General features: G+C 41.6%; 1 protein-coding gene and 1 long non-coding RNA gene across 14 annotated transcripts in view; one reads left to right on the top strand and one right to left on the bottom strand.

Moving 5' to 3' along the window:
* Positions 1 to 26337, bottom strand: part of Tomosyn (syntaxin-binding protein tomosyn) — a 41458-nt gene that overhangs the window by 7392 nt on the left and 7729 nt on the right. For 3 of the 13 annotated variants that reach the window (XM_043420004.1, XM_043420006.1, XM_043420005.1), the window contains exons 4-14: positions 24923 to 25057; positions 19608 to 19671; positions 18797 to 19001; positions 18487 to 18562; positions 17468 to 17622; positions 16631 to 16922; positions 16101 to 16344; positions 15170 to 15426; positions 14863 to 15052; positions 10284 to 10658; positions 7866 to 8382 (exon numbers count right to left, since the gene is read on the bottom strand). In XM_043420004.1, the coding sequence (XP_043275939.1) occupies positions 7866 to 8382; positions 10284 to 10658; positions 14863 to 15052; positions 15170 to 15426; positions 16101 to 16344; positions 16631 to 16922; positions 17468 to 17622; positions 18487 to 18562; positions 18797 to 19001; positions 19608 to 19671; positions 24923 to 25057 (2510 nt within the window). Of the gene's footprint in view, positions 1 to 1928; positions 2491 to 4898; positions 4945 to 6271; positions 6344 to 7865; positions 8383 to 10283; positions 10659 to 12050; positions 12091 to 14862; positions 15053 to 15169; positions 15427 to 16100; positions 16345 to 16630; positions 16923 to 17467; positions 17623 to 18486; positions 18563 to 18796; positions 19002 to 19607; positions 19672 to 24922; positions 25058 to 26337 lie in introns of all 13 variants that reach the window. The other 10 variants (XM_043420010.1, XM_043420011.1, XM_043420013.1 and 7 more) reach the window with 7 other exon arrangements.
* LOC122411295 (uncharacterized) lies at positions 404 to 5066 on the top strand. Its single transcript, XR_006261140.1, has 3 exons — positions 404 to 1793; positions 1885 to 2175; positions 2861 to 5066. It is a non-coding gene; the product is annotated as an uncharacterized lncRNA (long non-coding RNA).

Genomic DNA, 26337 nt, shown 5'->3' with positions numbered 1-26337 from the left:
TCGTTTCGTAACATTCGCATTCACTCGATCAGATATAAAAGTCTTTGGAATTCTTTGATGTGTGTGCTTTGAATAGTGAAAAACGGTTGACATATGAAAGTATTTTCTTTTGTTTGTCAGTGGCGGTGAATATAATTTTGATTCGTCTTTGAACGGTGTAAAGCATCTTTGTTATTCGTCCTTCGACGCTCCGTCAGGGCCTAAAACGTTTAATCGTGTTGTTTTCCAAACAATGCTGATGCTTTGTTTCTTGAATGCTGTATATATGCGCGAAGAGAGAACAAAATATATACGTTGACTCGTAGCCATGTTTGCAGCGTCCCTTGTAACGAGTGTGGCTTGGTGGGTATTTGGTGAACTAAAAAATATATGCGCAGTGATATGTCAGGGCGATTGTTGTCACTCTAGAACACTGGTGCATGCACATGCTCAATTTTTTATTTGTTCTCGAGTTCGTGTTTTGTCGTTTTTTTCGTTCGTGAGTATGACGAGTTTCTTTTTTTTTGTTATTTGTAGAAGTACAACGTCGCGCAGCTAGAATTGTGAAGGTTGGAGATCTTAATGAGAACAAAAACGCGGGTTAACCTAACCATGTTGTATTTTTTCTTTGTTTGGACAAAAGCTCGTTGACATTGCGACGGATTGCTCCTGGCACGCGCTATTTCGCGTCGGACTCGTTTTTAACGCGAGCGTTTGCTGCTTTGTATTTCGTTCTATTGTGAAAGTGTGGCTGTGGATCCGATCGAGATTCATAGCGAGAGCGAAATATATGCTGCTATTAGACAGGCAGAGCAAAGATAGAAATAGAGAGAGAGAGAGAAAGAAAATGGGTGTGTGTGAGAGAGAGAGAGAGAGAGATAGAGAAGAGAAACGAAGACATATCGAGAAATCATCACCTCAAATGCTGTGCTTTGATATTACAACTAGAACTTCGAGCCTCAAATTGTGCCAGTTTCCACGCAATAAGTCACAGAAGAGAGAGAAGGATAGAGACAGACAAAGAGGAACAATGTCAACAATGTAGATAAACGAGTGCGAACTGTCGTGTTTTTTTACTATTCATCATCGGATTTCTCATATTTTTTGTAATTTCGTGGTGCTGCTGCGTGTGTGATTTAACTCGAAATGTTCAAACGAAAATCTCACACTGATTTCCATTTCAGTGGAAAACTTGATTTAAAAAAAAAAAAAAAACGACATTAGATTCGAATGATACTCGAAGTTTTTCAAAACTGAAAAATTCTTTCGAGTTGAAATATATTCCGGCACAATGACAACAAATTTTCTCTTTTTCAAAATTTAACTCGAAAATAGTGTGACTGAAAGGTCATAATTCTCGTTGGTTTGCTGCAACTTCAAAATTCGTTGTGACCACAAAAAAATGCGTTCGGGAGGCAAGTTTTCGAAAAATTGATGTCAAATGAGATGCACGTTCGATCGGTAGTCCCAAACTGTATGAAAAAACGAGCCGATAAAAAATCGAGTTGAGATTGCAATATCGATGTCTTTTCTCATTGCCCGGCGGAGAGATTTGCTGAAAAGAGTGTTAAAAATGAGGTCGTCGCGACGAGTAATAAAAAATTACGAAATAATGTAAACGAAGAGAAAAACGACGACGATGATTCGCTGACTCGAGAACACACACGTTTTAACAGTATTATTATTCGTGATAGAGAATTTGCTCTGTCAAAGAGTGGAAGGCGATAGATAAGAGAGGAGAAGATGGTGATTGAAGAGAGCAAAAAAAGCTAAGACGCATCCGGTGAAGAGAGTTTCTACGATTCATAGAGAAAGTAGAGATAGCACACAGAAGAATATTTTTTTTTTGTATAATTCTTGATTTTTTTTTTTTTTTTTTTTCAAGTTAATTTGACCTCGTTGCAGATTGAGTGGTTCTTTTTGAAAGTAATTTTGGCATGTTGTACTACCAAAGCTGCTATACTGTCTGACGCTGGTGAGGATCGACTGGGAGGTCAAAGAAGCCTGGGGAGTGGTCGTAGTGAGGTTGCGAATATCGAGACTGCTTTGGGGATGGAATACGTGGCTTGCCGAAAAGCTGCCAGAGCTCGAACCTTCTCCTTCGTAGTTGCTGATTGTGGTGCTCAGGCATTTTTGTAATTTTCGAATACCGTGAGGCCGCGAGTGACGCAGTCCAGAATCCGTGGCAGCCTTGCGGTAAGATACGCTACCACCAACTGTCATCCCATCATCGTAATTGCTCCCCGATGTATTCCCAACGTAATGGTTATCGCTCTGATTGTTACTCGCATTTCTTGACACATGCCGCAGCATTACGTTTCCTCCACCACCACCACTACCATCGCCGCAAAGACCACCGTCGCCACTCCCACGTGACCCGACTATATTCCCGTCATTACTATCCCCGTCATCACTTTTTTCACCACCAACACCACCACCAACTATACCACCACCACCACTAACGCTCATCACACTCCTTCCGGCCGTTGGCGATACGCACATCCCGTTCATCTACAAATCATTTCAAATGTCAAATATAGCATCGCTTTTCTCTACACATTTCGGGGTTTTTTTTTTTTTTCACGTTTAACCTCAAATCGAACATCTTTTAATATGAAAAAATACCAAATTTTCTTGAATTTTTATTTTCGTTGTCATTTTTCTCTCGAATCGAAATTGACGTTTTTGGTTTGGTTTTTTTTTTTTTTCGTTTGGACTTTTATCTCAAACGAGAAATTTTGCTACTTCAAAGATCCGATAATGCGATTTTTTTCAATATTATTTTCACGAGTCGATGAGTTGAAAATTTCCTTTCACGGGACGTCTTTTTGCATGATGCTATTTTTATCTGTTAAATGATTATTTCACGTTGGGGTTTCAGACGGAGAGTCACCTGGAAAGCGGTACGAATAGATCGTATGGACTGAAAAGTATTTGTCTCGTTTAGAAAAATACGACTGTGCGAATTCACGGTAAGAGGGAGTCGAATAAAATGGTAGACAACTGTAAACGAGGAATCGCACGATCACGATATAAAATGGAGCGAACAAGAGTGCTGTTCCCTTTTTTCCGAGTAACGATCAAGGACTGCAGTTCGCGCATCGCTTAGCCATTAACCCGGAAGCGGAGAGAATCGTAAAAAGTAAAAACCTCACTGCTCCAGACGACTGTAAAAAGGGGTCGAAGAGTAAAAAGTGGTGCCGCAGTGAGCCGGGATTGCTGCCTAAAAGGGAGGAAAAATTCCATGAAATAAATACGCGTCCTGATCGATGGCCCGACGATAAATTCGAGTAAATATAGCGGAATTTAATAAATTGTATGGCAGAGCGACGAGACGAATATCTCATTACACAATTGAGGGTCGAAGCACAGAGGCAAAGTGGGCCTCGTGAATAATCGATCTCGTGCGGCGCACGATCTCGTTCTGGGTCATAGCAATAACTTATTAAACCAAAGGTGCTTTCGAGGGGTAAATTACACGACGTCCGAGTGGCCGATAGCAGTAATAACAATGGCTTCGTACATTTGGTGAAAAGTTTGAGATTTTCACCGATTATCTTCGTTGCCTGCACCAAAGTTACGCTAAATAATGGAGCTGCAGAGTCTTGAATATCAGTCAGTCAATACCGAGGTGCGAAAGGGACGAATTTCAACGTAGAAAAATAAAGTATCTTCATTCGTAACTGAAGTGTGTGATCGATCGTGAGATAAAAAAACAAACAAACAAACAAACAAAAGCGAATGGACTCTTCGAAAAAAAAAATCAACGATTCCACCCGATTGCTCAATTTTCTTTGAAACTCTATTACAATCTTCCAACTATTATTATTATTATTATCATTATTGTTATTGTTATTATCATTAGCATTGTCATAACGTGCAAGCAACTTGGAACGATTCGAAAAAGCTTTGAAGGGCAACCTTTTACCCACCATAAACTTGGGACATGTACGTAAAATGCATTAACATACACATCGTATATGTATGCCGCATCAATGATGCTACACCGAATACGAGTAACGAGTGTTGGCTTATTTTCATATTCCATGGATAACATTTACTGCCAGCTACGCATTATTTAGTATATTTACATTCGTACATATATGTGTATACATAGGAGGCAAACGTTAATAAATTAATACCGAAGCAAGCTCTCGATAAGAGTGTGTCCATGTGTGTGAGTGTCGTGTATCCAAAGTTCGAAATTTCATAGACCCAACAGTATTGTAAACACAGTAATATAACGATAAATGTATAAAAAGTTTTACGAAATTAATAGATCATTGGATAAAACGAATAAAACGTTGCTGTGCAACAGTGCTTTTCATAATAGCACAACGATTATTCGGTATGCAGGAGTACACGTACGAATGAATATATGTAAATATAAAAAATAAGGCGAAGAAATATAAAAATGTGATAAATTTTTCGATAAACATGATGGTAGTATATAACTGGATTACAAAATAGATCGAGTAAGCAAAATTTCTAAGCTAAATTATCCTACAAGCAACGTGGTATTGCGCTGTGTAACTGGTTCGATGTGTATATCGAAACTTGATGCAATTCAGCGACAGGAATATACAAAAAGCCTCAGTGATGCTTTCGAATATTTGGGAGTTCGATAAACCTGGGGAATCTCGAGCACACCATTATTTTTCGTATCGTCACTGATGCTTTTTTGTTTTTTGCTCCACGGGCCTATTCAATATTGAATAATACCAATAATAATAGTAATAATAATAATAATAATGAAAAAAATTAAATTTATCAACAGAAAAGAGCGCTCATTGCCACGTATAATTATCCAAAAATTCTCTCTCTTCATTTCTTTCTCACACACTCGCTCTCTCTCTCTCTCTCTCTCTCTCTCTCTCTCTCGGCGGTGAACGGAAAAATTCGTGAAACCTTAATTTTACCTGAATCAAACTTGCTGTCAGGGAAGACCGCGAAATTGATTTGAACCTGAAAAAGTGTTTTAGTACAATATCCTCACGGTCTTGTATTTGGTGGTTGGAGAAAAAAAGAGGAAAAATTCCAAAAAAAAAAAAAAATGAAAAACAATCATGTAAGATGCGGGGTCACAAGAAAAACGAAGATCACACAGTTTTGTCCGTCGGTATATTGAAACAATCTGTTCTCTGTGTAACGTTATCCATCATAAATGTTATTAAAATCACAGCATATTATCAATGTTACGTAGATATAAAATAGTTATATTTTTCAAGTAAAAAAACGATAAAAGTCTGAGATAAGGCTTTACACGATATGAAAGAAGAGAGAAGGCTGCAAAAGCAATGAAAGTATAAATCTACGTGTACTGGAACGTCATAATGTGAAAAAGTGGATAATACTTGAGCATAATTAAAAATGAAACCTCTAAAATAATGAATTATAAAAAAACTACTCACGTATGTAAATGCATGCAGAATGTTTATTTATATGATCTCGTCGAAAAGAAGCGATACTTGACAGATTCATTTCTCGTTATTCTTATCGAGATATAATCCTTTTTTTCAGTGTATCGTCCTCACAGAAACAATGGAGATCGCGATTCATAATTTCATTGTTAATAATGAATATATCCAGTCGATATATTTGGGGAGCAAAAGCTTTGTCGTAACGGTGTATATGTATCAGTATGTAAAAACTACGTACGCTGCATAGCAAATTTCTACTTTTCTACGTTAGTAGGCACCCTCTACACACTTATTAGCATTATCGCCTATCCACTACTCTTGCCTTCTGATCTTGGTCATGATCTATCGAGAAAAAAATATAAATTAAAAAAAAAAAACAAAAACAAAAAAAAACAAAACAAAAAAACGGTCACACAAATATGTACGTAATCGAGATTGAATAATATTGAATCGCATGATCGCACATATTATGTCTGCACTCTTCTCTATCATTGACCACTCGCGTTACATTCAATCAAATGAACGAGATCGTGTGTTCATCTCCTAAGGAAAAAAAAAAAAAAAAAAAAAAAAAAACAAACAAAAAGGTCATCATCATCAAACCTGGCAAAACACAGAAAATTGTGAGGGGGCTCTGTGGGGTTCGTGTGTATCAAAGGCTTTTTAAGGGGGCAGGACAGGGTACGCTAAACTAAACGCAGACTTGTAAAAGCTCCTAGCTCATTAATCATATAGTTTATCATGATAATTTCGACCACTGCAATCTGATGCATTATCAATTGGTAACGAGCTCAATTATTATTATGTTTTTAGCGCTTTTTTTTCCTGCTGCTTTTTTCTCTTTTCAATGTAATTCTTCTTTACGAATTTACCTTTATAAACGTGTACCAGTTTTGCAAACATAACGTGATTCTCCTAGACAATCGGACCATTTTTTCATATATCTGTAAAAAAGAAGATATTTGTAGAATCACGATCGACTTTCATCTCGTCTGCGCTTCTTTCTCTCCCCCAGTTTCTCTCTCTCTCTCTCTCTCTCTCTCTATCTCTCTCTCTCTCGCTCTTTCATCTCTTTATCAGAATTTCGTTCCTTCGGCGGACCTCGTTATTACAGGATTTGGCCAAGCCTCTCGGGCGAATCGATACGGTTTTACCTTTGCCTTCGTCCAGCTTCGCTATTATTTGTGAGCTGCTCTTATTCGCTGCGCCAGCGGAGAAGAAAAAAAGTGAAGCTGCAGCAAGAATCGGGCTGCCCTCGCCGGCTCGGAACTCAGGCAAACACGGTTATTTAACTCGCAACTTAATCTTACGATTCGAACTAAAATCGATTTAATCCGGCCCGTAAATACTTTTTGTTCGAGTACTCGAGAGGCCCACGTTTCAGTTGAACTCCCGGCGAGCGAACTGATTGACTGACTATTCATTTAAGACTCTACACACTCGTCTCGCACAACATTTTTCCTTCTCCACGTTTCGCCTCTCTTTCGCCATCCAATCGTCGCTCCGGATCTCGAGCTTTTATTTTTCCACGAAGAAAAATATCTACGAGCATCCTAGGCCCTTTTTTCGTCGGATATCGAGCCGAGGCCGCTGTCAATCCGAGTCGCCCTTCCGAATCCCCCCCTCCCCGTTCTTTCCCCCCGAGGAGCGGAATTTTCTGAGAGCGTTTAAGGTACTTCCCACGTGGGCGGGGGGAGGCCAAGGGCCGAGTGTGACGATGATTAAATAAAAAGACACACATTTTCACAGCCGCATGCTCTGTCGACGACAAACAAGTGATGAGATGCTGTGCAATGTAAATGTCATTTTTTCCTCCCCTCTCATCGCAACAGTTTTCTTCTCAACATTTTTCGCCCCCTCCCACCCCTCCCACCCCCCTGAGGCAAACTAAAACGAAAGGTAAAAAGAAAAAATGAGCTCGAAAATACTCGCGCGCTGGTACACACACCAGCGAGTAGCAGCTTCGATCTTTCCCTCCCGAAAAACCGTTACCGGTCGATCAATGAGTCAGTTTAATGAGCAAACATCAGACTAAATATTTCACATACCACACGTACATATACACGTATGCTTATGACAGACAGAAGTAAGAAGAGGAAGAAGAAAAGTAACGAAAACATCATCATTGTTAATAAGAACGATAACGCACTAGTATATATTCACTCGCACACATCCCACGTCTATTTAGTTCCGAGAGACACGAGCTCTATTCCATTAAAACTTTCGCATGTTAATCCAGATAAAACAGAACGAACAAAAGAGCGCAGAATAGTAGAACAACGGAAGATTAACATGACACGTAATTTATGCATATTACTAATTGAAAAAAAAAAAAAAAAAAAAAACGAAAACGAAAAACGAAAAAGTAAAGAAAAAAGAACATGTAAAAAAAAAATGGAAAAAGAAAAAGTACATTTGTTTGAATACACTCTGCTAATTGGCTACATTGGATTTGAAAAAACTTACTGATTCGCCTCATTAGATTTCCGGCAAAAGACTCGACCCCCGCGTTATCCTCGTTTCTCGTCGTACTTAAAGGTCCCTCGTTCTTTTGATACTTAATATTCGGCACTGACAACAAACGCGTCTTGGTGCCTTTGGCTTTAGCGACTTTCTTCATTTCCGTGATTTTGTCGGCGTCATCGAACAACGGTAAATCGATCGGTCGCACTGCCGATACGTCGTAATTGCTACTGTTCGATCGGCTCGAAACAGCCTCCGTTTCTCCTGCTCCTCCTGCTCTCCTCTTATCGTTATCGCCACTACTGTTTGCGCTCGATCCCACCAACGAGACTCCCCCTGTCGCTCCCGTTCCAGTCTTCTCGGGACTCGTTTTTTCCGGCTGCGCTGAAAAAGCCTGTCCCGCCGACGAGCACGTATCCGTTTCCGCTCTTCCTTCGTTCGCTCTCGACGTTTCCGGTACTTCCGATGTGTTGCAGTAAAACGTCGACGATGCTTGCTTCTGCTGGGGATTGTTGCTCGCCTGTTTTTTGTGCAATCCCGTTATGTATATTCTTACTTATTTATCTCAATTAAATTCACGTTTACCCTAGCATCCCACATTCGTGCCACTTTTTTCTTTCTTTTCTCCCTCTGCCCTCCGCCCTTCTCCTCCTCCTCCTCCTCCTCCTTTTCCTCAACCCCCTTTTTTTCTCTCTCCCCGTGATACGTCATTTCCTCGCCACTCGCTGCCCCGATTACATCCTCAAAAGCTTTTCGCGGTTGTCGTCGAGTTCATTGAGATCGTTACAGCACCGCGTAGTCGTCGATTAAACCTTAAAAATGGGGCTCGAAAAAAGGGGCGTTTTTCAACTTACTTGTGCAACGTTTTTAATTTTTTTTTTTAACATTTTTATGTTTTACATCAAAATTCGATAAAATTATAGAAAAATACTTTTCCGGCTCCCGAGTTTAAGGTTTAAGGGCTAAATTTTCAAAACCCTTCAATCTTTCCTTCAAACTTCGCTCCCTTTTCCTACGAGTCCCTGACGCTGATGAATCTTCGTTCGAACGAGTACAGAGCCGAGGCTGACGTTCGTCTATTTTTACATAGCTGATCATACGCGTTTTTTTATAAACATTTTCATACGCGATATCTGAAGAATTGAGCAATTTATTGGAGTGGAATTTACGGGTTTTTGTGTTTCAATGGAAAACTATAATTATAACGTAATCACTAAGTTTGAACTACGAAAAGTATATGATGAACAAACAAAAGGTAAGTCGAGAAAATTTTTTTCTCCTATCAAATAACCATTGCAAAAGCCGAACAATTTCGTGACAAGTTGCCTCGGTTATCTCTTCTCACTAAACTTTACTCCGCATGCACCTCAACGAAAAAAAAAACATTTTTCCTACAGCCCTTCCAGAGAGAATCTCCAAAGCCATCTTCAAAGGTCTACTATACCGTATGTCAGTAACTACCGGAACATTAACTCCCTAATGGAAGAAGCACTAAAGCGTTTATGCATATTTAACCCTTAAAAAAAAAGTCTAATTAGAAGATATGAAATTAACATGATAATTTGAAAGATAAAAGCAATCGGCTGAATATTCAAGGGCTGCGAAGATCATAAGACTCGAATGGCTTTCGTGTATTCTGAAGAGTTATTTTGAAACAGCGTCATAAGAATGATGAAAAGAGACTCGTTTCATTGAAATGGGATGTAATTGAGGAGGAAAATAATTGAAGATTTGGTGATTGGAAATAAATGAAAACGAATGCCTCCACTGGAATATTTGAAGAAATAACTTGGCAGGGGTGGAATAATTATAGTCTTTAGCCTGACATGCTGCAATGTAAAACGAAATCCAAGTGTTAATTCTCGGGTTAAAATGCTGCAGAGGATTTGTCATTTGAATGAATTCTACTGCAATTCCATTAACAAAGCTTGAAGAAAATCAATCGAGAGACCGTTTAAAAATGAAAGCCCCCTCGCGACCAGTGTGCTGGGACAACCTCGCAGGTAAATGAATGAAAAGTAAATGAAGTTATAAGCACGCATTCGTAGCTCGGCTTCCGATTCATGCTGGAAAAAATAATAAAAAAAAAAAAAAAAAAAAAAAAACTTTCTTGTGCACCCTCAGTGTGTGTTAGTATTTGCTTGACATTATTATCGTTGTAGCAGCAGCAACAGCAGCAGCGATGGTATCGCGCAAATAAGAGATGAGTCAAGTGGTGGTCAGTACAGGCGAAACGCGTCGTAAGCTCGTTCGTCTGTGATCGTCTCGATAAATTGAAATCCGAAATATTGACAAATGATTTGGTATAAGCTCTCGACACATAAAATCGTAAGGCTGGTAGTGCTGGATTTGTTTGATTATTGTTATTTGTTTTGTTTTGTTTTTTTTTTTTAAGCTGTTGACATAAAATCATACAAGTACCCCATTGTTGGCCGAAGACGTTGCGGCTGCGGCTGCGGCTGCGGCGGCGGCGGATGCGGAAGGTGTGAAGGTGTGCTTGATTTTCAAATCGACTCTGCTAAGTTGTCTCTTGAATTGTCTCTTCCACGGTGAAGTCTTACGTGTTATCTCAGTTTCTTCGTTATTCGTAATTTGATAAGGACTTTTACGATTTTCCCTGGTAGAATCTTCGTTGCTATCACGATTATCGCTCGTGCCAAATAGACTCTCTTCGTTTAAAGCTGTTTGCTGATTTAACCAAACTTGCTGATTCTGCTGATTGGACGTTGGCTTATCCCCTAACGTCGTTAACACAGACTCGCTTTCTGACGTCGTATCTCGTTGGGTCTGGTTGATCTAGCATGTACAGTACACACACGTGTGCACAGTCAATCAGTTCAAAGTGGGGCTAAGACATAGGTCAGTAATATAGATTCGTCAATTGCCTAATTTATTCTCGTTCGACTACGTTTCTTTATCGTCTCGCTCTCTCTCTCTCTTTCGCTCTCTCTCTCTCTCTCTCTCTCTCTCTCTCTCTCTCTCTCTCGCCAACAAACGCTTCTATCCCTTCGTCTACGAAGCCTCAAGCATTCGCACCCTTGAGATTTCTTCGTTACGCGACTACTCTTGTTATGAGAAATATCGAAATCACATGGTCACTTGTCACTTCCCAAACGTCTTTGCTCGATTATTATTTCACCTTTAAAATCGCTATATCATTCTTTCCTCCTCTTCCTCCTTTTTCCCTCTCGACATTGCTCCAAGAAGAGTGCAGACAACTCGTCGTAAACAGAGTCATGACAAACGTTCATATCTTTTCGTTCCTTCTTTCTTGCGTGCCAGAGCCATTGAAATTCACTGACCTAAGATGCTCATAGAAATTCTTGTTCATGGTAATATAAAGATTCTTCGAGACTCTATGGAAATTCATTTCGATAAAAATACACAAACAAATAAAGCTATCGAATTCATCTTATTGTTTCACTCGTCTGTACCTTCTTCGACCTACGCATTTTTTGAGGGTGTCTACTTCGTACCTGACTCTAATTTTCCCACGCTATATATTCATATATTTTCTTTGGTAAGCATCAAACACTTCTCCCCAGCTCTCCATTCGGCTCCTCTTTCCCGTGAGGTCTTCGCTCCCCTTTTATCAACGCGCTCAGCTTTCTTTCTCCAAATAATACACGCACTCGAATATTTTCTACCAACATCAACAGGACACAGCGAATCATTTACTAAGATTATTCATGCTCTAACACACTTATCGAGCACTCGAGATACGCACTTCCATTATTCATCGACTTGTCAAATTCTCCTTTCGAAAATGCATGCTTCTTTCTTCGCTGTCAAAGATTTTGATTTATTTTACAATTCGAGCCGGCGTGAAAAATTTTGTGATGAATCGACGAAAAGTACTTCAATGAGTTCCCATTTATTTTGGGGGCTTCTCTCATCCCATTTCAGTAGTCAATTTTATCGGAAAAAACGACTTACAACGTGGAGTAGATTGAGAAATTATATTGGGGGAACAAAAAAAGGTTAAAAATCGAATCGAATTTCCGAACGAAAGCATGAATTTTCGATTGTGTGTGTGTGTGTGTGTGTGTGTGGGTTTACGAGGAGAATGAAAATTCAATGAATTCTCATGGACGATCGAAAGCAGCAACGAACATGTATAAAGAGCAATGGAAATAATATTTAGCCACGATCATGCAGTGATGCTAAAAAAATGCCTGTTGTCGTCACCTTTTACCATCGTCGATGTTCTCGCTGTAAATTTATTTATCTAACGTAGAAAATGGATTTTCCGTTAAACAGTTTGTTTTCTTCGTTATGACGTTTTTATATTTATTTGTATTTTTTTCCATTTGAGTCGTACGAGTAGCGCGGAGAAACAAGAGAATGCTCGTTAAAAGAGAGCATTCTTTTTGAAGTTTAAAGGGATGAAAAAATGCCACACAGAATCGCGTCATTCGTAAGATCGAGGATTTTGTTTTCAGTCGGGAGTGTTTTTTTTTTTTTTCGTATTCGCGAATATAACGAAGGTGTTATCGGTCCGTTCTCATCTCGAGTCCGCATTTCCCGCCGGTGAGTTTAATATCTCATAAATGCAGCTCGTTTTCTTTTTTCTTTCTTTAGCCCCTGATGAAAAGTTTTTCAACGAGATTTTTCGAATGTCGGCCATGCACGTGTTCAAATACGTGTACTCTTTGTAATAAAAATAATAATAACAATGCGAGTGCAACGTACAAAGCTTTTCGAACGACTGAACAAGTGTATTTTTTCTTATTTGCAAATTTCCGAGACATTACGTTTCGGTGTGGCTCATCGATATACATCGAGGTTGCAAATGGGAAGGCATACAAAATATACGGTTCTCATGAGTGGAGACAATATCTCGAGATATTTTTTCGTAAAGCGGTATTTTCATGAGGTTTCGAAACTCTTTTTTTTCCTCTACTTTTTTGTATTTGAGTCAAGCTCGTGAATGTGTTTTATCTCTATTGTTGTGCGAAACATTGCTTCTGACACACGATGCTGCTTCTACTTTTTCTAAAAAAAAAAAAAAACGTCCCCGCATCTTTTGTCGTTTGGTGCACTACCGTTCTATTCCGAACGGGGAAACGCTTTCCTCTATCGCTATCATTCTGCTTAACTGAATCAACGTCTTTGGGATTGGGAACACCAAGTCTGCAAATATTCTGGGACACTTTACATAGCTCCGAAGAATATCGATAAAAATTAATGGACACACGAGAAAACGCTCGCTCAACGAGAATTCGAATACGATGAAAAAAAATTCTTCCCGAGCTCTTTTTACTCCGGGAGAGAATGAGCTTTTTTAAGCTCCAATTACCACAGGGGAGAGAATTTTTCAGCTTTAATTAGCTTCCCTTATCGCCCGATTTATAAATTCTTATGAAATTTCAAAAACAGCGCTTGATTGTTTGATTTTACAAAAAATTTTTGTGACCGCCCTAAATTTCGTATCACAGTACCAAACAATAGTAAACTTTCCGAGCAAACCGCAGCGAAAATCCCAAAAAATTACAGCGCTGGAAATTTTGTCGTTCGCGTTCGTCCGGCCTCGGCAGATCATTACGTTTTTATACCATGAAAAGTTAATCGGAAGAGAAAAGTAACGGAGAGAGATTTGTTCGAATTTCAATATTTTCCGCCAATGTGGAAAACCGAAGGAGCAGGTTATTTTCCCTGCGTTCCAGAGGCTTCCGAGTACGATTTCCAAAGTCCTAGAAAATCTTGAGATTCACTTATTTTTCAGCTACGAAGCTGTTGTTATTTCGATTATTCTAAAGTTAGAAAAAAGAGTCATGAAAAAGTCCATTTGACAGAGAGAAATTAATGTTTCTGACACACTTTAAGAACGGAGCATCATACAGAACGGCCCCGCGAAAAAAAAAAAAACAGATTATCAAGTCAAAGCAAATTGGCGGAGATCTTCATTCGAGATTCCCACCGCGACATGCACACAAAAAGCTGTGACCACATAATTCAAGCAGCAAAGTGAGCACAGACAAATTCCGCAATTAGTTTCCTCCACTCAAAACCATGAATCGTTATGCAAAGCCAGTTTCATTAACTGGAGTTATATGCGTTGATAAAAAAAAAAAAAAATAAAAAAAAAATACAACCAAAACAAATTTGAATAATACCCAATAACCTCACGTCCTCATTCACAAGTATTCCTTGAATCCCAAAGCGACAGCGAGTGCGCGCGACGTTAAAAAAACAATCGAGAATATCGCAGGGAAAAGTGCAAAAATTAGATAAATCAATCGAAAAACCGCAGTCCCTTTGAACATGGAAAATGACAAGTGTAACCAATTGTTGTCGATTACTTTCTCATGCAGCATATAAATAGGACCGACGAGAGTGCCTACGATATTTCGTACATATTCGTACAATATTCGAAAAGCATATTCCCCTTAAACGTTCAACGACATTCACCATTTTTCCGTAATTCTGCTTAGTTTTCATATTTGTATTCTGTCATTTGTTTAGTCTGTTGATTATTTTGTAATAACAGCTCCGAAGTATGCAGACTGTGGAATCTACAGACACGTTGACATTCGATCTAACGAGACAACAATGTCCCTAGATAAGTGTAGAAACGCTATTTGTTCATTTGGATCATCATAAATAAATAAAAAAAAAAAAAAAACAAAAAACGTAGCTAAGGAACTCTTCTAGAAATCAATCGATCTAAGTGGTGATATCGCATCCGAATTTCTGTGGATTCGGAACGTTAATCCTAAATAACCTATTGACATCGTGAGGAGAAAAGCTCGACGGTCAATGCTATAATAACAAATATTTCGAGATGTCTATAAAAAAATAAAAAAAATAATAATATTAGCGACTGATCCAAGGTAGGTTGATATATACATATATTTCTTTGAGGAATATGTATATACGTATACGTATATATCGATATATCAATATTGAAAGGTCAAACACGGACTAGCAAAAAGGGATAATACAGAGATAGGATTTAACATATGTGAAAGCCCTCAGAGTCGAATGATGAAAAATTTACCTGATCTATGCTCGGACTTCTCGCCTTGTCGTCGTTCTCTCGTTTGGAATCCTCCTGCTTTTTGGGACTTCTCAGAGCACGTTGATACGGATCGGCCGAGCCTCCGAGATCTCCGGAGCTCATTACGAGCAGCGTTACTTTTTGTACAATATCCACAATAACTAGACCGGATTCATTTCCATAAGCTAATCTGAAGAGAGATAAAAATAAAGGGTTGCTCATCGAGTATGACGAAACGAATCGCTGGTATTCTCATCAAAATTCTTCATATTTTTCATCAACGAGTACGACGGAATATAAAACTCACAGGCCATAGGATGAATTTAAGCTGAGCGCCGTTATATTCTCACACTGTTCACCGTTCGCCCCTGACGTCAAACAAATTAATGTCGCTTGGAAGCCCGCCGCTCTCTTTTGCAAACCCCCACGGACCTTCAACGGATGGTTACTCTCGTTTGGGTGATTCTTCGATTCCTCCGTACCCGGAATACATGGCTGAGAATCACGATCGGGTGAAGCATCGGTCTCCTTTCCACCGTCTGAAGTTATCGATATGTCCAGAGTCTGAAAAAATTCATGTTCAACCACTTTTATTCTTATATACGAGCATCGTTTTTTACTCCTTTCTTTTCCTCTTTCGTTTTTACGTTGAAATCAGCCAGCGAAAGATGTTTTTTTTCTTTTTTTGTTTTTTTCTTTAGAGAAACTCATTTTTCTCCACGGACGAAAGCAAAAATTGAGTTTACTAGTTTGAATTTTTCTACATTTTTACTACCGTTTGTCGTCCTCGAATTTTTTCCATTGTGTCGAAACAATGTTTTTCCTTGTTCAACGAAGTATCGTATTGAATTGCAGAATTTCGGACAAAAATATTGATGCGGAAAGCTCTCAGTCGTCATTCAAATTTTTCTGTTGTCCGGAAAAAAATGAAATATTTTTTTCTTGCTCACTGAACCAATATTGATGCAAAAAGAAATGGAGAAATCGTTGGAATGGAAAACCAATGGTTGGCGCTCGACTCAATCCTGGCTTTTTTCAAAGCCACTTATTTATGTATTTGAATGCCAGGAATACTATCGCTCAATCGAGCAGTCCATATTCGAATAGCCAGCTTAATCGCAGATTCATATCCATTCCGAATAAATAATGAGGGAAGAGTGCAGTAGAAAGGGACAGAAAGAGGATTTGAAAAGCTGATGGATTTTGTACTCTGCGCAGCGGATTCTGGCGAGACTCACCACAACTTCCGATGTGCTCTCGACCTTCTTGAATTTGAATAAAACAACATGTCGACCAGCACCGGCAATCGCTAACTTCCGACTTTCCGGGCAGAGGAACATTAGCTGTATGGCGAGAGGATCCTCTTCCGTGTCTATGCTACGAGTTCTGCTTTTCTCGAACAACTTTGCTGTCTTTAATTTATAAAGAACTTGGAGTGAACCAGCCGATGCGTCCCAAAATTTAATACTGCCGTCGGCGTGTCTGTGAAAACATGAGGCTTGATGCTTCAAAGTTTAAACTGCGAAATTTCATCGTTTACGCTGTTTGAATTTTCCAAAGTGTAGTACAAATTAATCCAACTTTGTTGAGGCTCCTCCATAAACCGACAAATAAAATTGAAAGTTCTTGTCACTTTGGAAAATAAGCAATTAAACGGTCCGTTCGACTGGCCTACGTAAATTACACTTTCCAATTGTGACAAATTCCGTACCCTTAAAGTTTCGTACGAAACAAATGATTTTTAAAGCTTTAAAAAGTCACTACGAACCCAGTAAGAATAATTTCATTGTAACTGCTCGAATTCGGACTCCACTCGCCGCCCGATATTGGCCACTCTTTTTCACTGAAGCCCGTTTTCTTTTGGGATTTTGAGCCAACCGAGTAGAACGCAGGTACGAGGTCCGACGGACAGTCGGCAAAATACGCGCAGCAGGTTACCGCCGATTCGTGCAAATCCATCGGGTATGGATTCTCGAAGCATGGAAAACCAGCTGTTAATAAATCTATCACCACTAGATCATTCTGTAGCAAAACTACGACTGCGTAAGGATCCTGAAAGTCTGAAAAATTCGAAAAAAGCGCGTTAGAAAAACAATTTCCTCGTGCCTATTATTTCAAACTGTTTATTCCCATTTTTAAAACCCTCGATTACTCATAAAACTGCAAAATGAAAACGTGAGTTTAGAGAATGTATTTCAATGATGAAACATTTCTAGGTCGTTCTTTACCAACATTTCGAATTCCCACTTTTATCGTGTACTTCAGCTCGAAAACAGAGATTGAACGGAATCTCAGAGATGCTGTTTGCTATTTCTTTTTCGCTTTATTTGTTACGAAAACAGATCGTTCCCGAAATAACGCCTCATCAAATATAGAAACGGCCGTTCAAGGATTTTAGTTCCGATGGGATTTTACGACTAGGTTTTGCACTTTGGCATAAATAATCCGCGCGAAAAAAAGTGGCCCATTGAAAAACAAAGCTGCTGGTGATCGAGGGAGCAAAACATTCAATTTCCCAATGGAATCTATCGTGGGAAAAATCAATCGTGGAAAGGGCAGCAGACCGCGCTCGTTCGTTTTTCTCTTCTCGTGTGTTTCGACGTACCGCTGGTCCACGGGCTCTCGCACAGAGTTATAAAGTCAACAACGTTGTGTTCCATTTCCAGGACCGTTGTCGTTTTTCCTTGAATAACCGTGATACTTGGCGTTCGTCCTGTGGTGTCGTAAGCCAAACCTCCGGAAAATATGACGTATGCCTCTCTGCCACCAACAAACAAACACACATTTTTTATCATTTTCTTCTCACCCTCGAGTTGTACGTGAAAAAAAATGTTGTACGCTGCATCGAACGTCGAGTGGAACGATTTTTTTCACTTTCTTTTATCTGCAACGAAAAAAATGCTTTTTTTCTCGTATTCCGTGACCACTAATTGAGGAATCTCATTCTTCGTGATTTCATTGAAATTCGTGCCTTACCTTTACTCTACCAAAGAAATAATGAGAATTATTCACATATCGATGAGTGAAATGGAAAAAGTATGGACTAGCAAATTCATTGGAAATGGATATTTCATTGAAATCCCCAGTGGCTTCCAAACTGTTGAAGCAATTAAAAAGTTATGCACGATTTTTTTTGTCCGATAGTCCACGCGCCCGGGGATTCAATATTTTATTCATATTAAAATCCTCCATAGGAAGAGCTTCATCGAGGATTCTCGGCGCCAATCTATTATTTTATTTGGTCGGGCGAGTGAGAAAAAACTTGACTATTCGAAATCGTATGAGAAAAATATTGGAGCGTTGACGCTGGTTTTGTTCGAACGAACAATTTTTATTTCCAGGGTTAAGAAGCGTCGAAGCATCATTTCCTGAATCAACGTATCCAGTGAAATTTTTCGTGATGGATGCAACCTTCGACTCGGATCCAATGGTTCATCGGAGTTTAATGATGGAGAAAAATGAAGTAAAAAATGGAGCGTGACCTAAATTTTGACCAATAAATTTAATCCGTCGAAGCTCTAAAATTTTCACGCTTTATTTACTCGCCGAAAATGAGGAAATTCGCTGACCGGAGGAGGGAAAAAACGTTCCACTCGAGTTGAAACGATCCCGAATGAAACTTACCCGTTCCTCGATAACTTCCACTCGACTTTCTGGATGGGTTTGCAAGGCTCAGGTTCGCCATCCTTGGTGGTTTTAGCTGCAACGTTCAAACGATCCCCCCGCCCCATGTTCAATGAATCACAAGGTGTCTTAGAGCCACAAGATAGACTGGAAAACTTTTTTATCTTGATGAAGAATAGTAAAAAGAATACACAGGACGAGGGAGAAAGGATTTATGTCGCTCGCATTAATTACGGGGAATGTCCCCCAAACGCGGTCTTATGGATGGTAAACGATATTTCAAACTCGCTGAAAAAAAGCTACTTCTTACCATGCGGGTGATTCACGTTAAGAGGTTTGACCGTACGTAATACCCAAGTCGAGAGTGATCCATCGGTGTGACTGCACATAAATTGTTTGCCCTCGTGATGCCAAGATATCGAGCGTAATGGCTCGTCGGTCTGACATCTCCACTCGGCACATTTCAATTTCAAATCCCACAAAACTACCTGCCCGGACTCGTATCCAATCAGAATCTGTAACAATCATTTTTCAAAGGGAAACATCACATGTTAGAACATTTCAATATTCTTTTTTTTTCATTATACCTTTCCCAACATTAAACTTTTAAAAATTTTAAGAAATTTCATCGTATTGGTACTGCGGAGTGAAAAATAAATGATGTTGATTCCACAGACCTAAATTCGTTCATTTTTCACTCACACATCGAAATGATTTTCTTTTTTTTTTTATAAATTATAAAATGCTTCCCAACATTGATGAATAAGGAAAATTGATTTATCTAAGAGAAAATTGAAAATCTATTAAAAGAGTCGAATCGACATTTATATATTGAAAAAAATACTCGACGGTGGATCAAAGCGAGTCGAATAAACTTTGGTTCTTGGTGTGTTCTCTCGTTTACTCGGGGGAAATTAATAGATTACTTGAGGCGACATAAAAGACAGTGAGTCATTGTATCTGCACGAATTGCAATCAAGCCGCAACGCCGCGCGTTTCAGCGACGAATTTAAACGCGTTGATTTCCCGCGGGTATGTATAAGTCTGTGATTGACTTTTTTTATCATAATTCTCGTCACTGGAGCGTATCGCCACGCTTTGGTTCGGCTCTCGACACTCACCTTGCTCAAATCTAAGGGGTTGTCGCTGAGATGTATCACTGCTCCGGGATGAGTTTTCCTCGATCTGAAACATTCGATTATTGTTTATCAATTATCGTTCTTGGTAACTTGATAAAAATCAGTGAAACCCCAATTGTTCGCAAAGATTTTTACAAATTTTTCACTTCGTGAACAAACAAATTCGAAAAATTCTCTTCCAAAGTCCGGTCATCCTCCTGCTTCCAACTTTCCCAACAACGTTTTTTGCCCAAAGCCCTCGATGTTTGACCATGGAAAACACAAAAATGTGGGGATGTAAAAGAATTTTTTTGAAAATGAGAGAACCATGGAAACTGGGAGCGAAATCACGTCGAGTGGGCCAAAACCATGAAAATCGAAGCGCCCGATTCTTCGTAAATTCCATCGAGTTTGACATTTGAACGCCGAGGATCGAATACCGAGAACAAAACTCGTACGGAGCGTGGAGTACATTAAATTTGAGTGTGCCCGAAAGAGCGTATTCCACGTAATTTGATAAAAGTAGCTCTAAATTTGCAACGTGCTCGAGCTTACGGTTGGCTTAATCAGAGTCAGCAGAATGTCGATTCTCCGAGGTCCGAGGGGCTAGGGAATCGGGAAAAAGATGGGAGGAGAATTTCCCAAAAGTTTTGTAATCGCTGTGTGAAATATCGGTTAACGTTTAACGCATGATGAGCCCCGCCAAAATATTCCGAGCTTACGGTACACGCTATATCCAGTGTTTATTGATCCGGGGGTGAAGAAGGGCGGCGGGAGGTTGGTGATATTACGGTGAGCATGACCCCGGCGGGCGTCCGCACACGCGTTTTATATATTCTCAAAGGCACGTGTGTATACCCGTTACCGATAATGCAACCTGAAAGTGCAACTCTGGGACAAAAGGGTCCGAAACAAAAAGCAACGGAGAGAGAGAGAGAGAGAGCAAGAGAATGTGAATGAGAGAGAATCGTATGCGTTATACGCCGCTGGGTACGGTGCGCAATCTGTAAAATTGCAGCACGCCGTTCCGAGCAGAAACAGAAAGAGAGAAGAACGGATACGCGAGGTAAGATATTCTCGTGGTGTACTGCGCAGAGGTATATTATTTACATGGATCATTTGGCGAGAGTTCTTTCATCACGAGTGGAAGAGCTGCGGGGAAGGCTAAAATTTCAGCGACTCGCCTGTGCGGAGGACGAGATTTTCTGGTTAAATAAAAGAGAAATATCTCCGATACTCTTCCATCAGTAAGTTTTGTCTCCTCATCCTTTTCCGGTCTCATTTATTAATCATTAATTACACATCGATCGAAAGCTTTGATAGAGCCTTTTTTTCCGAAACAATGATTAGAAGGTCGAGCCTCGGGGGTGCGAGGAGGGAGCGAGGAAATTCAAGCCGAGAGCTTCAAAGAGCACGACGTTTTTGCGCCTCCTTTTTTCGTGCTGCTCCACTCATTGTGTCGGTATCGCGTGTGGTTGAGGAAAATTCGCTGCGGTGTGTGTGCTGCCGGTCGAACGCTTTGAAACAGGAGGACCCCGCACGCTCGGGCTTTTTCGTGACCTCGAAACCTAACGAGAACTCCCAATAAAGAAAGACACGGAGGAAGAGCGAGCGCAGAGGAGAGTGACGAGGGGAGGAAAAACGAGGGTTGGGTTTCTAGTTAGATGGCTATGCATTAGGGTGGAAACGTAGCTGGAGCACAATCAACGATTCCCTTTCCAATATCGAAACCCGAGGGCGAGAGATCCGAAGGGGTACGAAAATAAGAGAAAATGAGGAAGTGCAACGAGGAACGAAAAGAATTATGGTCTCGATGCCTGGCGAGTGTGTAACAAACGGGCAAACGTGGGGGGGGGGGGGGGGGGTGGAAACGCGTGTTATTTTCTTATGAAAAGGTTATCGACGAGTCTCATTGGCTGCTGGGTGGAAAATGGAATTCTCATCCGAGCATTATTATGTAAAGAGACAAGAGGGTTGCTGATTATGCTCCGCCGTTGGTGCTGCCACGCTGTTTTCTCGATACGAAAACACAAAAGCTTTATCCCCAACTGGGAACTCGTTGAGAATAAAATCTAGAGAATTTTTTCATGCCCGAAATAAGTGTCTCGTCACGCGTACGACGACGATGTACACACAAAAATGTTGAAATCTTTGGGGCAAGATAAATAGAGAAAAGGTGGAAAGGTGGAAAGGAAGCGAGCGAGACGCTTTGCAGGAAACTAACCGAGTTGTAAACTAGATCAGGTGTGGGAACAAAGCCGGGTGCGGAACTCGGGGGCCGTCTGCAAGGGAAGGCAGAGCCAGGGGAGCGGTTGGAAGCCGCGCGTGGGAACGCTTTCCCGTATTGATAATAAATTGAATAGCCGAGCGCGCCAACGAAAAGTAAAGCAATCGCGAAAAGTGTCGAGACCACCAGGAGGTGAAAATAGCTGCTGCCTCGTAGGGAGAACAACGGAAGGAGCGATAGAGCAGGAGAAAGGTGTGGAAAGAAGGAGAGAAGTGAAGAAAGGAAGAGAGAGAGAGAGAGAGAGAAACTGGAGCGATATCGTTGAACGGAAAAACGGTCTATACTTTGCTCAACTTATAGCAGACGCAGTCGTGGAAACTCGGTGCGATACACGATTTGTTGAGTTTATATATCGCTCTCTGTGATAAGCAGGTTGCCAGCTCTCTCATCCGGGACGCTCGAATTCCTGGAAAACTTTTGCCGAGATTTGTGGCGGCTCCGAAGTAGCGGATTCGTGGCTGCTCCCGATCGCGCCACAATTTTTTACTCCTTTAGCCAGGATCGATTTCATCGATGATTTATTTGCGTGTTTGTACCCGAACGTTGTTTTCACTATCTCCGTAACTCCGATGAAGCGGATGCGCCCCCTTTTACAAACTTTTTCCAGTCTGTAACTATGAGCTTTGTTCTTGTGATTTATTCCGGGGAAAAGTGTTATTTATGCGTTTGCAAATGATGATTCACCGAGGCTGGTACTTTTTCGGTGCTCCATTTCCCGCGACGCGTATCCCTCTCTCTCTCTCTCTGTTTCTCTTTATGGAGTATTTACAATGAAGTTCCTGCCCAAAGTTGTCTCGTGCCGAGGTATCGAACCGTGGTTATTCGATAATGAATATTGGTTATTTTGTTGGAAGGTGTTTTTTTCTCCTGAAATTGAGACGAAAATATGCGTCAGTAAAATTCTTCGTATTTGAACGAATACCATGGAAATTCCCAGCAAAGAACGGACTTCCAATTCCGTTATTTTATATATTCTCCCCCTGCTCATTAATTTAGTTCGTCTCGTTAGCCAAGGACTTTGGAATTCGAGTTAATTGCCGTAGATGAAATTCTTCCGATAATTTTTGGTGTTTGACCGAGCGGATGGAATTTTCATTGAATTTATTCTCGGGCGAGGGGCCGTCTCCATCAATTTTTCTTCTCTTTTCGCCCGAGCGAGTTCAGTTTCAATAATTGTTATGACGTTTCGTCCTCGCGTAGTAGCAGCAGAAGCAGGAGCTCGCAGCGATGTTTATTATCTCGGTGAGTCGAGGCGGGCGCGAGCATCATTTTTTAAATTTCTCCTCTCGCAGCTCCCCACATTTTCCTCCCCTGTATGAAACTGCCGTTCGCCTCCATGTGAAAAGCAATATACACGTACACGTCCGTAACACGAGAGCCAGTTTTTCATTATTCGGAGTCCTTGATAAAGATCATTCGTGACGTTCTTTGTTGTATTTTTCTCGTTGTGCGAGGAAAAAGCGAGCTGTCGAGTTGGCCAGAGAGGAAAACTGGGTGGTGGAGAGAGAAAGAGAAGGAGGAAGCCGAGGGCACCGCTACCAAAGTGCAGTCACGTCAAATCAGCAAAGGATTGTTTGAGATCAGTGGCCCATGAGTGGATGTCCCTTGAAGCACGAAAATAACCGCTCCGTTGACATACAACTATCCTCCCCCTCTCGGTCTCCGTCCCCGCGGTCCTCCGTTGTCTCTCTTCGTCTCTGTTGCTTTTGGTGCTTTGTTAGGTACAAGGCCGAGGGAGATGAGCCCGCTGGTTGAATAGAGCGAGGTTGCTGCTTGTCATTCGGCGCACGAGAGCCACGCGCGCGATACCAAATTCCATCACGGATATCAACTGTGAATCATCAAAGGATGTTGCAGCAGCAGCAGCAGCAGCGGTAACCGGAGAGTGCGAGAAAGGATCGACAAGCGTTTCTCATTTAGTTCCACTCTCGCTCCCCCATTCATATAAATATATAAACATATAGACTCCTTTGTATTCGTGTCAAAAATGAAACTGCGGAGTTGAGTGGCAAAGCGAAAGAGGCCCTGAGGAGATGCTGCATCTGCAATTGAAAGTGGCAAAACTCGTGAAGACGATGGAAAAATAAGAATAAAGAAAAATAGGAAAAAAATGGGGGCAGAAGGAAAGCTCGTTCGTCGAAATCGGCTCGATAGAGGCATAAAAAGCCTGCGCAGAATTTTATAGCGTTGAAAAGCCCATTGTAGATCCGTATGGACCGTCGAGAGGGACCGAGAGGTCATCGACGAGTCCCCCTGGCCGCTTCATCTCCGAGTTAAATGTGCACACGAGCACACAGACACACAGAGACGCACGCACGAAACGGCACGGCCTTCGATAAAGCGCTACAACAGAGAAACGTGAAAAAAGAAAGCGAAGCAGGAGAGAAGAGCGAGTGGGGCAAAAAAATATTTTGCCCCGCGACGCTGGGGGAGCGGATCGAGAGGAGCATATTCGCGCGTCCCTCGCCCGCGCGACGATCCCGTCGTCGCCCCCGTCTCCACGCCCTTCCCTCCGATTTAAATATTCCTCCCTCGAGCTTATCTCCTCGATTAAAATGCTTCTCGCTGCTTCGAGAGTTCTTATTCATTACTCCCCGCCGACCCTCCGCGCCGCCGAAGCTCCCTCGCGAGGAGGCTCGAACTCCTTGCGGGGAAGGGCGGCTCGTCGAAAGAGAAAAAATAAAGGAGAAACGAGAACGATATTTTTCTTCCCACGATTTAATCGCGGCGAGCGGAAAATTTGCCAGTTGCGAATATCAAGAAGCTCTCGCCGTCGCCGTCGCCGCCGCCGCTCCGAACGTGTCCTACTTACGATTAGTTCACGCGCGGGCGGAAGCTACGGCTACTCAGCTATAGTTATATTAGATTTATATTCGCATATACATATAACGGCGTATGTACTTGTCGGAAATGGGCTATTGATGCATACGTTGACGTATATAGAGAGACATTTACATATAATCGTACGTATAAAGTTATATACGTGGATGCAGCGCCCCCTCTCCGTGTATTCGTACGTTTATAAACTCACACTTCTATCGCTTTGTTCCAGTTGATTATGTAGCCAGATAAGACGAAGGTCTCGACGTGAAGCACGTGGATGTTACCTCTCTCCGTGCCAACGTAAAGCCATTTGCTTTGAAGAGGTAGATGCATGCACGTTATCCTGTAAAAATAAAGAAAAGTAAATAACTATAGTGGAGCTGAGTACGAGGGTGGTGGAAGGCGAGAGACAAAAATAAAAGAGAGGAGGAAGCGAGAAAGTGGGAAATGGGCTAAAAGCAAGAAATTACACCACGATAAATATTCACACCGCCTCACAAAAATCCGGAGAGCTTTGTGTCCCTGAAAACGTCTGTCCCGAAAAAGTAGAGGGAAATAAAAAAATGGAAAAATGCGAGGTAAAAGTGTCTCGGAAGAGGAAAAGTGCTCTTCTTGTGGTTTAATATAGACACCGAGGTTTTTCGAGTGCGAGACCGAGGAGAGAGTCTTGAAGCGAGGCTGAAAGAGTAAAAAAAAAGAGTCCAAGGGGGGAGGGGCGGGGGGGGGGAGGGGCAAACAGAAACGAAATTCGTTTCAGTATCAACTACTAGTTGCTTGCCGATGAGAGCGTAGCTGCAATCAATGCAGATGTGGACTGGTCCATCCACGAGAAACCTTGCTCTGTAGCAACCGTCGGTGGTAACGCTCCCTCGCCCCACCCACCCCTGCAGTCCTCGCGCTCTCTACATTTTCTTCCTGCCCCTTCGACCGCCGCCTCGACGGTTTCGTCCAATCGCCGTTTCTCACGGTGCACCTTCCCTGTCAATTCTCCTTTCTCTCTCTTTCATTTTTTTCCGTTCGCCTCCCCCCCCCCCCCCCCCCCGGTCCCGCCAGCCCGGTCCATCGGTTTTCTCCGAGAATTTAACGTCTCACTTTTACGCAGCAAAGTTGCTTGCGCGGATGAAAAGCAGCGAGGGGGGGGGGGGGGGGGGGGAGGAGGAGGAGGAAAACACACTGCGGAGGAGGCGAGGGGCCGAGTCGAGCACTGGCCAGACGATGGAACCCGATATTATCGCATCGCCCGGCGAGCACCCTCGGCCCCGACTGTGTAAACTCCGGACCTTCCTCCCCTCGGCCCCGCTTCCCCCTTTCTTATCTTTTCCTTGTTCCTCTCTCTCTCTCTCTCTCTCTCCTGATTCTATCAAGCTCCGCGCCGTTAAACGCTGGAACCCATTGTCATTTCGTCCCTCCTTAAACCTCGTCCCGGTCTCTCGAAGCTTCGCCAATTAGCGGGACCGATATTTCCGGGTCCGGGTAGAAAATTTTGGGCTTTTTACGGTCCCGAGAGGTTGGCTTGTTTGCTAAGGGAATTTGAGAAGTGTGCATATCTCCGAGTGCGCGGATGTGTGTTTGCCCGTTGGATTATAACCTCTCGTGATTTTCGGCACTATTCCAACTCGGCCA

This window comes from Venturia canescens, chromosome 5 (genome assembly GCF_019457755.1).
Source record: "Venturia canescens isolate UGA chromosome 5, ASM1945775v1, whole genome shotgun sequence".
NCBI classification, from domain to species: domain Eukaryota; kingdom Metazoa; phylum Arthropoda; class Insecta; order Hymenoptera; family Ichneumonidae; genus Venturia; species Venturia canescens.
Note: the sequence above shows the minus strand (reverse complement) of the source record. Positions and strands in the feature narration are given on the sequence as shown.